Raw genomic sequence first — 13,672 nt, 5'->3', positions numbered from 1 at the left:
CAGTGAGCCCGTGGGGGTCGATAGACTGATCTGCAATTGAATAAAGTAAGCCCGTGGGAGTTGGTTAAAATTTTGCACTTAGAAGAGAATAATTGTTTTGCACTTGAAGAAGAGTAGTAATAAATAAAATGCTGATTTGCGCTTTGAGGTTCTACGTTAGTATACCCTTAGAGGGTACTTGCACTTTCAAGTTTTAAGAGATAGTATACCTGTATGGGTAATTGTGTTTCATAGCTAGTTAATCACTGTTTCCTACTTGTATTAAAGTTGTGCAAAATGTAAATATGTTTTTGTTTGCAACGTTCAAGTGTCCTCACCTCCCATAAAGGGAAGCACAGGTAAATTAACTGATATTATAGCATTTTAAAAATTGCTTGTCTTTTTGCTAATGTATTGTTGTAGTTTTTCACAGTCCCAGAGTACTGGATTTAACGGGGGGAATGCAGCGTCCCAGGGTCCTGGTCGTTGCAGTAATATCATTCTCATCTAGGGGGAGTGATGTTACGTTTGGAGGCAATAAAGGAGATCTCTTTACCAGGTACCACAAACATACAACACATTTCATACTCCAGTCCACCAGGGGTAGCCATGCTCCTATTTATTAGGGCACTCTTCACAATTAGGTAAAACTGGTGGCCTGGAGAGGAAGTTAGGCAGATGCTGACTGGGCTTCGCTCAGGCAGTTGCTAGCTGAGCTCCGCTCAGGTAGTTGGTCCCTGACAGGAGTGGGATCCTGTCAGAGGCCTAGACAGAAGGACACAGAGTTGTGCCTGCCCCACGTGCGGAAGTTCCTATGAAAAGACATGAACAGAGAACTGTATTGTAGAGAGTGAGAAAGAAATCATAGCAAAAGGAGTGGAAACCAGAAGGAGTTCTGCCCTGCACAGGCTGCCTCCTTCTGAGGCACAGGATCCGGTAGCCGGAACACTGAGGGAGCAACAGTCCTTTATGCCTTGCTCCAGAGACCGGCAGGACAGCTAATTGCAAGTTACTGATTTGCCCTATACCCAGGAGGCACGGTGGCAACCCTCAGAGGCCGGGGCGTGCTAGAGTCCCTGTAAAAAGCCTCAAGTCACCAGTCATATCGGTTGTCCTATCCATCTGGGGTACAGAGAGAGACATAACGACTAGAACATCTACAACAGTTGTGAGGACCTTATGAGAGGCTCCGCAATAAGGTACTACAACACCCAGGCGGTAGAGGAAGGCTACTGATTTGCACCTGGATAAGGGGACTCTGGATTTGCCTCCAAACTGGTCGGACTCTGCCTGCCCTGTGATCTGTGCTCTGGACTGTGGATGCTGAAGTCTTCAGTAAAAAGGTAAAGAGACTACAACCTTGTGTCCTCGTTCTTCACTGTGCCTCACACCATTCACCATCCATCATCTTACACACTGGGAAGCCCTGGGGACACACTTCACCTGTGGGAAGGTATACCATCTAGCTGCCATAACATCACCCCAGCGGACCCCTAAGCAGCGTCGATCATCCTGACTGAATACCACAGGTGGCGTCACAAACTTATCCCTTTAAAGACCTTTCCCTTTTACAACAGACGTCCCGAGGGCCACGGACCAGGTCAGACACCGTGACATCCCCCTTGCGAACCGAAGAACCTGGTACAGAGTACCCTACTGCCCTTGGGGGGCGATCCATTTCTCTCTCTGTTCAGTAGTAAATACCAACAATGCTTTGCATGTGTCCATACAATTTATTGTATTAGAATATTAGAATTGAACATGGAGAGTAATAAACAGAATTTCTATTACGGTCTATGGTCCATTAATTCAGCAACCTTATTAAAGCTTATAGCAAATTATAACTTATCTGATCTAGACAATGAAAAGCTCAACTCCAGAAGAAATCATCTATACATGTTGATTTGCTTGTCCTAAAAATTAACCTTTAAGGGGTTGTCTCCTTCTTTACATATGTAGAGTGACAAGCTTGTTTTTTTTTTTTTTTTAAAGCTTCTCTCCTCCACACTCTGTAATGGATCCCCCACCGGTCTGTTGGAATCAACATCTGGAAGGACCTGAGATTCAAAAAGAATGTCCCTTAGGGACGGAAGGAAAGGAAGGAAACGTCTATAGCCGAAAAGCAACCGTTAATAGGCTAGAGAGGTCACATTCCACCTCTGATAGATGCCATAGTGAGTGTGGAGGAGCGGCGCCTGTGTGGGAAGTGACGGGATACCTGCTCAGATAATGTTTTTTCCGAGCATGCTTGGGTGTTATCCGAGTATCTTGGGTGTGCTTGTATATTATGTTCGAGTCCCTGCAGTTGCATGATTTGCAGCTGTTAGACAGCCTGAACAGGAGAGGATTACCTAATCAACCAGGCAATCCCTGCATGTGTTCAGGCTGTCTAATAGCCGCAAATCATTTAGTAGATTTTACAGAAGGACCTATGAGCATCAAGTTAGAAATTCCAGCTAATGTCCCTTATGGTTTACACTGCCGTCTGAAGTCTATATCTACATTATAAAAAAAAATTAAAATAAGTAAACTAAAGGCAATTAAACCACTAATAAGATGATTATAAGCCTTTGGCTGTGCACGTTTTGCCTTACTATGGGAGTGTTTTGGGTTCAAGTTTCTTGCATTGAAATAAAAATTCTTAATATTGAGTAACTGCACATAGAGAAAGGGTTAATGCACATGACAGAAGTAGCAGATACCTCTACGGAAATACAATCATGGCCATGACTTCCCGCCAGTCCTAGGCCTCCCTGACTTTCTGGGCAATGATGAACACCACTCTCTCATGGTCTACAGCGCCAGAGCTCATTAATTTATCCAGATTTTCATAATTCTTAATTTCAAACCCTTCCTCACTTATCACCTTCCTATAGAAACTTTCATCACAGGATAACATGTGAAATTTGTCGTTTCCAATTTTAAAATAGGAAGCATTAATACAGGCATAAAATAACAGATACCCCCCAATTTTTATTAATTTGTTGAGTTTTCTTAGATTTCTTCTGTAATCCTCATGGTCCTTGCTGATCGTTTCCAAACCCCATACACTCGTGGCGCAGTCAAATTTTGGCAGTGAATTCAGAAGGTCGTCACTGCAGAGGTCCAATTTTAAAATCTCCTTGATTTTTCCTCTTAGAATTTCTTCTTCTTCTTCCCACCCATCGCTGTAAAATACAAACATTTCACACAATCAGACAATTCAACTAGACTAGACCTGGAAAGCAGTGGCGTAACTACAAAGTTATGGGCCCCGGTGCGAACTTCCAAATGGGGCCCCCCCACCCCCCCTTCCCTTAGATACGCCTCGGACTGTTGCCGTTCAGGAGGAATCTCCTGCACTGCAACATGGTGTTGGGTGCCAGCACAGCCCGCACAGTGGTATACCCAGCAGAGCCCTCACAGTGGTATATCCAGCACAGCCCGCACAGTGGTATATCCAGCACAGCCCTCACAGTGGTATACCCAGCATAGCCCTCACAGTGGTATATCCAGCACAGCCCTCACAGTGGTATACCCAGCATAGCCCTCACAGTGGTATATCCAGCACAGCCCGCACAGTGGTATATCCAGCACAGCCCTCACAGTGGTATACCCAGCATAGCCCTCACAGTGGTATATCCAGCACAGCCCGCACAGTGGTATATCCAGCACAGCCCGCACAGTGGTATATCCAGCACAGCCCGCACAGTGGTATATCCAGCATAGCCCTCACAGTGGTATATCCAGCACAGCCTGCACAGTGGTATATCCAGCATAGCCCTCACAGTGGTATATCCAGCACAGCCCGCACAGTGGTATATCCAGCATAGCCCTCACAGTGGTATATCCAGCACAGCCCGCACAGTGGTATATCCAGCATAGCCCTCACAGTGGTATATCCAGCACAGCCCGCACAGTGGTATATCCAGCATAGCCCTCACAGTGGTATATCCAGCACAGCCCGCACAGTGGTATATCCAGCAAGCCCACACAGTGGTATATCCAGCACAGCCCGCACAGTGATATAGAGCACAGCCCACACAGGGGTATATAGAGCACAGCCCACACAGGGGTATATACAGCATAGCCCACACAGGGGTATATAGAGCACAGCCCACACAGGGGTATATAGAGCACAGCCCACACAGGGGTATATACAGGTCATAGACACTGGTATATTTAAATGCGGTGGCGGCACTGGCGGGGGGAGGGGAAGGAACAGTGCAGCGGCTCCCATTGTCTCAGATATAGGTACAGCACCTACAATAACTCCAGACCAGAGCTGAATGATGTGACCACACAGGGGGTACACCTACAGGTCCAGGGTACTACATTACAGTGGGCACAGACCTGAGCCATTACACACAGTGCTGGGCATAGTGCAGGGCACTGATCACTCAGGAGTCGCACTAATGATGTGACCACACAGGAGGTACACCCACAGGTCCAGGGTACTACATTACAGTGGGCACAGACCTGAGCCATTACACTCTGTGCTGGGCATAGTACAGGGCACTGATCACTCAGGAGTCACCAGTATGAAGACCCCTAGTGATCACTGTGTCACATCAATTCCAGGACACCAGCCTTCTCGTGTCACCCATTAGCAGCTCACCCTGGCCCCCACACTGTGGAGGTGGCAGAGCAGTGAGCGGGCAGGTGACGGGATATACAGTGTGTGCCACCCAGCTCCTGTCACTGCCCGGCTGCAGACCACCTCCCCCCACTACAACCCGAACTTTTCCCCAGCACTCACTCATAGCTGGAACAGGACGCGGTCTCGACTGCTCCCTCCGTAACACTCCGGGACTCCCGGCACTGCACTACCCTAGCCGGACATCCCCGCTCCTCACACAGTCTTCCGGTCCACCCGCCTCACTGCTGGGGGCCAACTTCCGCATCGCACAGGGACAACGGCCCCACCCAGACGTCACCAGCCACACCCACTGCCAAGGCAACGGCTCCTCCGATTGGCCCACTACTGGCACCGGCTCTTCTGCCGATGGACAGTCCGACCTGCCGGCCCCGGGCCCCTGACCTGCTGGGCCCGGTCGCAATGGCGACCGCTGCGACCGCGGTAGTTACGCCCCTGCTGGAAAGTTATTGTGCATAAACTCTCTTGTGGCCCCCCAGAACACATGAATAACTCATTCTTTGCCCATCTGTATGTTCCGTTATCAAGTTGTCAAACATAAACCACAGAGAAAGAAATTATGCTTCATACTGGACCTGCTTAATTGTTTTAACTCCATAAAGAGTTTTGAAGTTTGAGTCCAATCAAAGGCCTTGGGATCTTTGTTTTTCCACAGTTCAAACTCTTTTATGGAGGCATCATTAACTTTTAGTATTGAAATTTCTTCGAAGAACTCACAGACCGAAATAAGATGCATGATAATGGGACCAACACTGAAGTCTATCAGGGTTTTTCCACAAGCCAAACCTGTGAACAGAGAAAATTTAAGTTTAAAATGTTTACAATTTTCTACATTATTCTACAAAACTTCGTCTATCTTAGGTAAAATATTTAGGCTCTATTAATTATTTTAGATTTGTATTGCTTCCTATTACTACTATGGAGACAAAAAACAGACTAGTCTGAAAATTCACAATTGTGATTGCATTTTACCTTTTCGGCTTTCACTCTTGTCGATGAAACTATAAAAAGTCTACCAAAGTGACAAAGATCAACACAATCGTGGCTGTTTTCTCCACCAGTCCATGTAATACCTACATTTTCCTCAGGTTGACCAGTCTCTAACTGTGGCTGTCAGGTTATGCCAAGAGTCTTTCAGAATAGTCATGTATCCATAAAATATATATAGTTACATAGTTATTAAGGTTGAAGGAAGACTATAAGTCCATCTAGTTCAACCCATAGCCTAACCTAACATGCCCTAACATGTTGATCCAGAGGAAGGCAAAAAAAAACCATGTGGCAAAGAGTAAGCTCCACATTGGGGAAAAAAATTACTTCCCGACTCCACATACGGCAATCAGGTAGGTATCCAAGAAAGGTATCCAGTCCCCTCTTAAATTTAAGTAATGAATCACTCATTACATCATCATACAGCAGAGAGTTCCATAGTCTCACTGCTCTTACAGTAAAGAACCCGCGTCTGTTATTATGCTTAAACCTTTTTTCCTCCAAACGCAGAGGATGCCCCCTTGTCCCGGTTTCAGGTCTATGATTAAAAAGATCATCAGAAAGGTCTTTGTACTGTCCCCTCATATATTTATACATTAAAATAAGATCACCCCTTAGTCTTCGTTTTTCCAAACTAAATAGCCCCAAGTGTAATAACCTATCTTGGTATTGCAGACCCCCCAGTCCTCTAATAACCTTGGTCGCTCTTCTCTGCACTCGCTCTAGTTCAGCTATGTCTTTCTTATACACCGGAGACCAGAACTGTGCACAGTATTCTAAGTGTGGTCGAACTAGTGACTCGTATAGAGGTAAAATTATATTCTCCTCATGAGCATCTATGCCTCTTTTAATGCATCCCATTATTTTATTTGCCTTTGTAGCAGCTGCCTGACATTGGCCACTGAATATGAGTTTGTCATCCACCCATACACCCAGGTCTTTTTCATTGACGGTTTTGCCCAGAGATTTAGAAGTAAGCACATAATTATACATCTTATTACTTCTACCCAAGTGCATGACCTTACATTTATCCCCAATAAAGCTCATTTGCCCTTTATCAGCCCAAGTTTCTAGTTTACATAAATCATCCTGTAATATAAAATTGTCCTCCTCTGTATTGATTACCCTGCAGAGTTTAGTGTCATCTGCAAATATTGAAATTCTGCTCTGAATGCCCCCTACAAGGTCATTAATAAATATGTTAAAAAGAAGAGGGCCCAATACTGACCCCTGTGGTACCCCACTGCTAACCGCTACCCAGTCCGAGTGTGCTCCATTAATAACCACCCTTTGTTTCCTATCCCTGAGCCAACTCTCAACCCACTTGCACATATTTTCCCCTATCCCCATTATTCTCATTTTATGTATCAACCTTTTGTGTGGCACCGTATCAAAAGCTTTTGAAAAGTCCATATACCCATCCACTGGGTTCTCTTGGTCCAGTCCGGAACTTACCTCTTCATAGAAGCTGATCAGATTAGTCTGACATGAACGGTCCCTAGTAAACCCGTGCTGATACTGGGTCATGAGGTTATTCCTCTTCAGATACTCCAGTATAGCATCCCTTAGAATGCCCTCCAGGATTTTACCCACAGTAGAGGTTAAGCTTACTGGCCTATAATTTCCGATTTCAGTTTTTGTCCCCTTTTTGAATATTGGCACCACATTAGCTATACGCCAGTCCTGTGGTACAGACCCTGTTATTATGGAGTCTTTAAAGATTAATAATAATGGTCTATCAATGACTGTACTTAATTCCTGCAGTACTCAAGGGTGTATCCCATCCGGGCCCGGAGATTTGTCAATTTTAGTGATTTTTAGACGCCGCCGCACTTCCTGCTGGGTTAAGCAGGTGACATTTAATTGGGAATTTTTATCAGACCATTTCTCTACTGGGAATAGCCACATGGCAGTATTTTTGGCCAGAATCTATTGACAGAGTATGTTGCATTAAAGGGCAGATGGAAAAGCACTATGAGAGGAATTCATCATTGCAGACCATAAAGTGATCATAAAGTGATCTAGTGATCATGGCATCCATTCTCTGAGTCTCATTGTTTCTTTGAAGGTTTTTGAGATACATTTGGAACAACTTAATATTTAAGAATCTTATGTGCCCTATAATTCTGTAGTTCCTGAAAAACATAATCTTCTCAACAGTATGAAAGACGTATCAGAAGATCATTCTACTAATTATTTGCCTTAATGAAGTTCACAAGATTAGCAGAACTGGAAACGGTTTTGTAGATTTAATCTTGGCTAAATAATCCAGGTGCCTCAGATCTTCTAGATTTGCTTATTGAAGGGGAACAATTGGTAAATAGGGTTGAGCGAAACGGATCGGAAAATTTCAAAAATCGCCGACTTTTGGCAAAGTCGGTTTTCATGAAACCCGTCCCGATCCCACTGTGGGATCGGCCATGAGGTCGGCGATCTGCGTGCCAAAGTCGCGTTTTGTATGACGCTTTAGGCACCATTTCTCAGCCAATGAAGGTGAATGCAGAGTGTGGGCAGCATGATGACATAGGTCTCGGTCCCCACCATCTTAGAGAAGGACATTGCAGTGATTGGCTTGCTTTCTGCGGTGTCACAGGGGCTATAAAGGGGCGTTCCCGCCGACCGCCATCTTACTGCTGCTGATCTGAGCTTAGGGAGAGGTTGCTGCCGCTTCGGCAGAAGCAGGGATATAGTTAGGGAGGGAAGATTAACCCTCAAACCGCTTGTGCTGTAGCGATTTCCACAGTCCAACACCACCTTTTCTTTGCAGGGACAGTTTTTTTTGGGGGTGCATCAGCTCCGTAGCTTATTAGGCTGCCCTATAAGGCTCCCTGATAGCTGCATTGCTGTTTGTACACCGCTGTGCAAACCAACTGCTTTTTTAAAAGCAAAAATCCTGTTGATTCTTTCTGCACAGTTCTCTTGTTTCTTTGTCCACACTCTTTTGTGTGCAGCAGTCCTTTTTATTGCTGCCATACTTGTCCTTTGATCATTGTAGGGAGATTGAAATTGTACTACAGCCCTTGTATTTTTTGATATATCTGCCAACCACGTTCTGCCTTGTACATTGTGTAGAGTAATACACAGGGCCATTTTTTTCCTGCAGTCCCCTCCCCAAAAAAAGGGAGCTTTAAATTGCCACTTAGTGGATCTACGTGAGTTCTGTTTGGCGTAAATCCGCCAGCCACGTTCTGCCTTGTACATTGTGTGGTGTAATACACAGGGCCTGTTTTTTCCTGCAGTCTCCCCCCCCCAAAAAAAAAGAGCTTAAAATTGCCACTTAGTGCATCTACTTGAGTTCTGTTTGGCGTATATCTGCCAGCCACGTTCTGCTTTGTACATTGTGTGGTGTAATACACAGGGCCTGTTTTTCCCTGCAGTCTCCCCCCCAAAAAAAGGGAGCTTTAAATTGCCACTTAGTGGATCTACTTGAGTTCTCTTTGGCGTATATCCGCCAGCCACGTTCTGCCTTGTACATTGTGTGGTGTAATACACAGGGCCTGTTTTTTATTGCAGTCTCCCCCCCCCCCCAAAAAAAAGGGAGCTTTAAATTGCCACTAAGTGGATCTACGTGAGTTCTGTTTGGCGTATATCTGCCAGCCACGTTCTGCCTTGTACATTGTGTGGTGTAATGCACAGGGCCTGTTTTTTCCTGCAGTCTCCCACCCCCCCAAAAAAGGGAGCTTTAAATTGCCACTAAGTAGATCTATGTGAGTTCTGTTTAGCGTTTTTTTAACCGCATGCGTTACCGCATGCATCTAAAGAACGCCGCGTTTCTACGCGTTTACATGCGTTTTTTCCACCACTTGCGGATGCGGATTAAACGCTGCGGATTTAAACGCTAATGTGAAACTAGCCTTATTGTGGTTGTATATACAGATACTCCAGTCTCTGCTTGGGAACTTGGCAGATCCTTCAGGGTCACCTTTGGTCTCTGTGCTCCCTGTCTGACTAACGCCCTCCTTGCCTGGACTGAGAGTTTTGGTGGGTGCCATTTCTTGGCATGTTGTGGTACCATGGCTTTACTTAACAAAAGGAAATAAGTGGGAAATAGAGGGTGTAATGGTATATAGGACACATCACTCATTTCAGTCACAGCAGGATGATGTAAATTTATAAAAAACAGCTCTGTCCAATCAACAGCAGCCAGGAAGTCAAAGATCTAAAAGACTAGTGCACATGATGCCAGGCTTACATTCATAAGCACCAAACCCTTCAATATGAAAAAGGGTATTGCAGCCCGGAGTGGATAAAGAGTAACCAGGGTACTGGGCAGTAAAGAAGGCATGGCCCTCCTGCACCCTATGTATCACATGACATGTCACATGATCCCCATGATAGATCATATGATTAACACACACAGGTGCGCTGGTGTACATAACATGGTGCTCTACAAAATACAGTAGGGGTGGGAAATTAATTTTCCCAAGGTGACACATGAAAAACCATTACTGTTGTGGAGGGTTGAACCAATAGGCTAAAATTAATTCTGCTTAATATTAATATTAACATGCTTTATTAAATTATATTACTGAACATGAGGTTTTCAGTTTAACATTCTGAACAGACTGTATGAAGCCCACTGCCACGTCACGGCAAACCTCGTAGTGGGTTCTACTGCCCTAACCGAGCAGAGCCGTGCGGCGTCCACCTCCACAGCGGCAATGCACCAGCAGGGTAGACGGCCTGTTGCCCCACAGCACCCGTGCTGCAAGACTTAGCCCCCATGGCTCCAGTCGCGCTGCCCCACCAGCACAAAGCCACGGCAACAATGGCCGCCACACAGCACCAGCACCAAAATAAAAGGGGCACTTAAACTCACCTTCCTCCAGCTCTTCAGTGAGAGCCAAAATGGGCTAGACCCCTTACTCCTGCTAGTTTAAGTGCTCCTTTCCTTTTGGTGCTGGTGCTGTGTGGCGGCCATTGTTGCCGTGGCTTTGTGCTGGTGGGGCGGTGCGGTCTGGAGTCATGGGGGCTCAGTCTTGCAGCATGGGTGCCGTGGGGCAACAGGCCATCAGCCTTGCTGCTGCACTGCCACTGTGGCGGTGGTCGCCGCACGGCTCCGCTCCATTAGGGTGGTAGGACCCACTACGAGGTTTGCCGTGACGTGACAGTGGGCTTCATACAGTCTGATCAAAATGTTAAACTGAAAACTTCATGTTCAGTAACATAAATTTTTGCCTGGCGGCTATAGATCAACATATGATTTTTGGAGGTGCCGTTCATGCTCTTTTTTTTCTTTTTTCATTAATATTAACATATTGATTATAACTTTCTCTTTATAATATTTATTGCATGACGTAATATTGAGCAGAATTGAGTATGCTGACATTCCTCTAATTAACCAGCCCTTATATACAGTATGAACCCTCGCACAACCCCCTTGCAAAGGGACCAGGACGACTGATCCGTGTAGATAAAAGTATGAATGGGGCCATGAATCGTGAGATTTTGTGTGCAAACCTCTTTCCATCAGCAAGGGCATTGAAGCTGAAACGTGGATGGGTCTTTCAGCATGATAATTATGCCAAGCACTCCGCAAGGGCAATGAAGGAGTGGCTTCGTAAGTAGCATATGAATATCCTGGAGTGGCCTAGCCAGTCTCCAGATCTCAACCCCATAGAAAACCTTTGGAGGGAGTTGAAAGTCCATATTGCCCAGCGACAGGCCCAAAACATCACTGATCTAAAGGAGATCTGCATGGAGGAATGGGCCAACACACCAACAACAGTGTGTGGCAACCTTGTGAAGACTTACAGAAAACGTTTGACCTCTGTCATTGCCAACAAAGGATATATAACAAAATATTGAGATGAACTTTTGTTAATGAACAAATACTAATTTTCTACCATATTTTGCTAAATAAATCTTGTCAAATCAGACAAGGTGATTTTCTGGATTTGTTTTCTCATTTCGACTCTCATAGTTGTGGTCTACCTATCATGTCAATTACAGGCCTCTCTCATCTATTTAAGTGGGAGCACTCATATAGCCTTGCTAAATACAGTATGATCCCCCAAATAACTTCCCGTATACAGTATGAACACCCACATAGCCTACTATATAAAGTATGAGCCCCAACATAGCCTCCTATATACAGTTTTGAGCCTCCACATAGCTTCTTATATACAATGTGATCCCCCGAATAGCCCTTGTATATACAGTATGAGCGCTCACATAACCTTATGTACAATGTGAAGCCCCACATAGCCTTCAATATACAGTATGAGCCCCACATAGCTTCCTATATACAGTATGAGCACTTATATTGTAACTGACATGGTTGTGGAACCACTGTGCCATGGTCAGAGGAAAGCCTGGAAGGATGAAACTAAGCGAACACCTGGTTCTTGACTAAAGACCCTGATGGAGTGTTTAGATTTGAACCCAGATGGATGCTATGTGCTGCTCCAGGAAAAACCCCTGAGTCACAGCAGCTGACCTCCAAGGGGACAGGGAAGAAGGTCCAGCCAGGTACTGGTTAGCAGGAGAAATGCAGCTGGTAGACAGATACTGGATCAGACATGAGCAGGATAAGTACAGGATCACGGGACAGCCACTGGTACAGGATTACAGGTGCAGGGTCACAGGTGCTGATTCAGATGGGCCAGGATCAAGATTAAGCACAGGCAGGGTGGGTACAGTTATAGGTACAGCAGAAATGACAGGATCAGGTCCAGACTGGGCATACAGGTTCAGGTAAATGGGACAAAAGGGATCAGATTCAGAGAGTACGGGTACAGAAAACTTACAACTAGGTAGCAGTTATCTAACTGGTACTAACATTGCTAAGGCACTTCCAACTTGGGGAAGGTGCTTTAAAGGGACTCTGTCACCTGAATTTGGAGGGAACAATCTTCAGCCATAGGGGCAGGGTTTTCAGGTGTTTGATTCACCCTTTCCTTACCCGCTGGCTGCATGCTGGCTGCAATATTGGATTGAAGTTCATTCTCTGTCCTCCGTAGTACACGCCTGCACAAGGCATGGACCCGTAGAAGCGCTCTTGTGTAGCGCGAAACGGCCGTCATCTCGTCTGCCACACTCCCACCCCTCTTTTTCTACTCCCCCGTGCCGTGAAGATGTACCGCTTGGTGTTATAATAAAGGACACTTGAAACTGCATATTTGGTGAGTGCTTTTGCGTTTTTCTACAATTTTTTTGATATTTCTCAGACTTCATTTCACGCAAGCACCTCCTTTTATCCCTCGGACTGCTATACACTTCAGATGTGCCACAGTTTATTTTTTCTTGTTTGTGAGCTGTGCTGCTCTCTTTTCCCTTTGTTTTATATATATATATATATATATATATATATATATATATATATATATATATATATATATATATATATATACTAAACAACAGCTACAGATCAAATTTAGTTGGAAAAAAGTTGATCACCTCTATTGAATACACTTGCCTGTGAGTTACTGTTTCCTTCACATACCTGATTTAAATGCTTTATAGAAACATCTCTGCATATTAATCGTAGACTCCTTAAACGTAGAGAATGGAACATCTTGAGAGAAGTATTCTTCCAGGTACATCTTGGAATTGATCTCATATTTAGGATAATACAGCGTCAGACAGGGATCCATTGTAGTCATCTTTGTTTTAGATTTTCTAGAACAAAATGTGTATTACTATTACATGATGGCTTTCCCATAATAAATACTCAATTTGTGTAGATTTTTATATAGAACTGATGAAGAATTGCAGATGAAGCAGAACTGAGTTTGGCACTCACTATGATAGATCACCATTAGTGTTGAGCGATACCTTCCGATATCCAGAAGTATCGGTATCGGATTGAATCGGCCGATATCCAAAAAACTATCGGATATCGCCGATACCAATACCCGATAGCAATGCAAGTCAATGGGACACAAATATCGAAATGTAAATAAATCCTTTTTGTCCTTCTACATCCTGTTCCGGAGGAGGGAAGTGTGGGCGGTGCATGGGCGGACACTGTGCGTGTCTGCGTGTGCGGGCGGGGTCTGTACGGGCCTCTCGGGGCTCTGTACAGGCCTCTCGGGGCTCTGTGCGGGCTGCCAGGGGTCTGTACGG

General features: G+C 45.1%; 1 protein-coding gene across 2 annotated transcripts in view; it reads right to left on the bottom strand.

Moving 5' to 3' along the window:
• Positions 1 to 1,692: 1,692 nt before the first annotated feature.
• The window catches only part of LOC138657284 (nicotinamide N-methyltransferase-like), a 104,507-nt gene continuing 92,527 nt past the window's right edge, over positions 1,693 to 13,672 (bottom strand). For both annotated transcript variants that reach the window (XM_069744965.1, XM_069744963.1), the window contains exons 2-4: positions 13,050 to 13,225; positions 5,191 to 5,401; positions 1,693 to 3,146 (exon numbers count right to left, since the gene is read on the bottom strand). In XM_069744965.1, the coding sequence (XP_069601066.1) occupies positions 2,723 to 3,146; positions 5,191 to 5,401; positions 13,050 to 13,209 (795 nt within the window). In that variant the 5' untranslated portion in view covers positions 13,210 to 13,225 and the 3' untranslated portion in view covers positions 1,693 to 2,722. The remainder of the gene's footprint in view (positions 3,147 to 5,190; positions 5,402 to 13,049; positions 13,226 to 13,672) is intronic.

The sequence above is a fragment of the Ranitomeya imitator genome, chromosome 1 (genome assembly GCF_032444005.1).
Source record: "Ranitomeya imitator isolate aRanImi1 chromosome 1, aRanImi1.pri, whole genome shotgun sequence".
Taxonomy (NCBI): Eukaryota; Metazoa; Chordata; class Amphibia; order Anura; family Dendrobatidae; genus Ranitomeya; species Ranitomeya imitator.
Note: the sequence above shows the minus strand (reverse complement) of the source record. Positions and strands in the feature narration are given on the sequence as shown.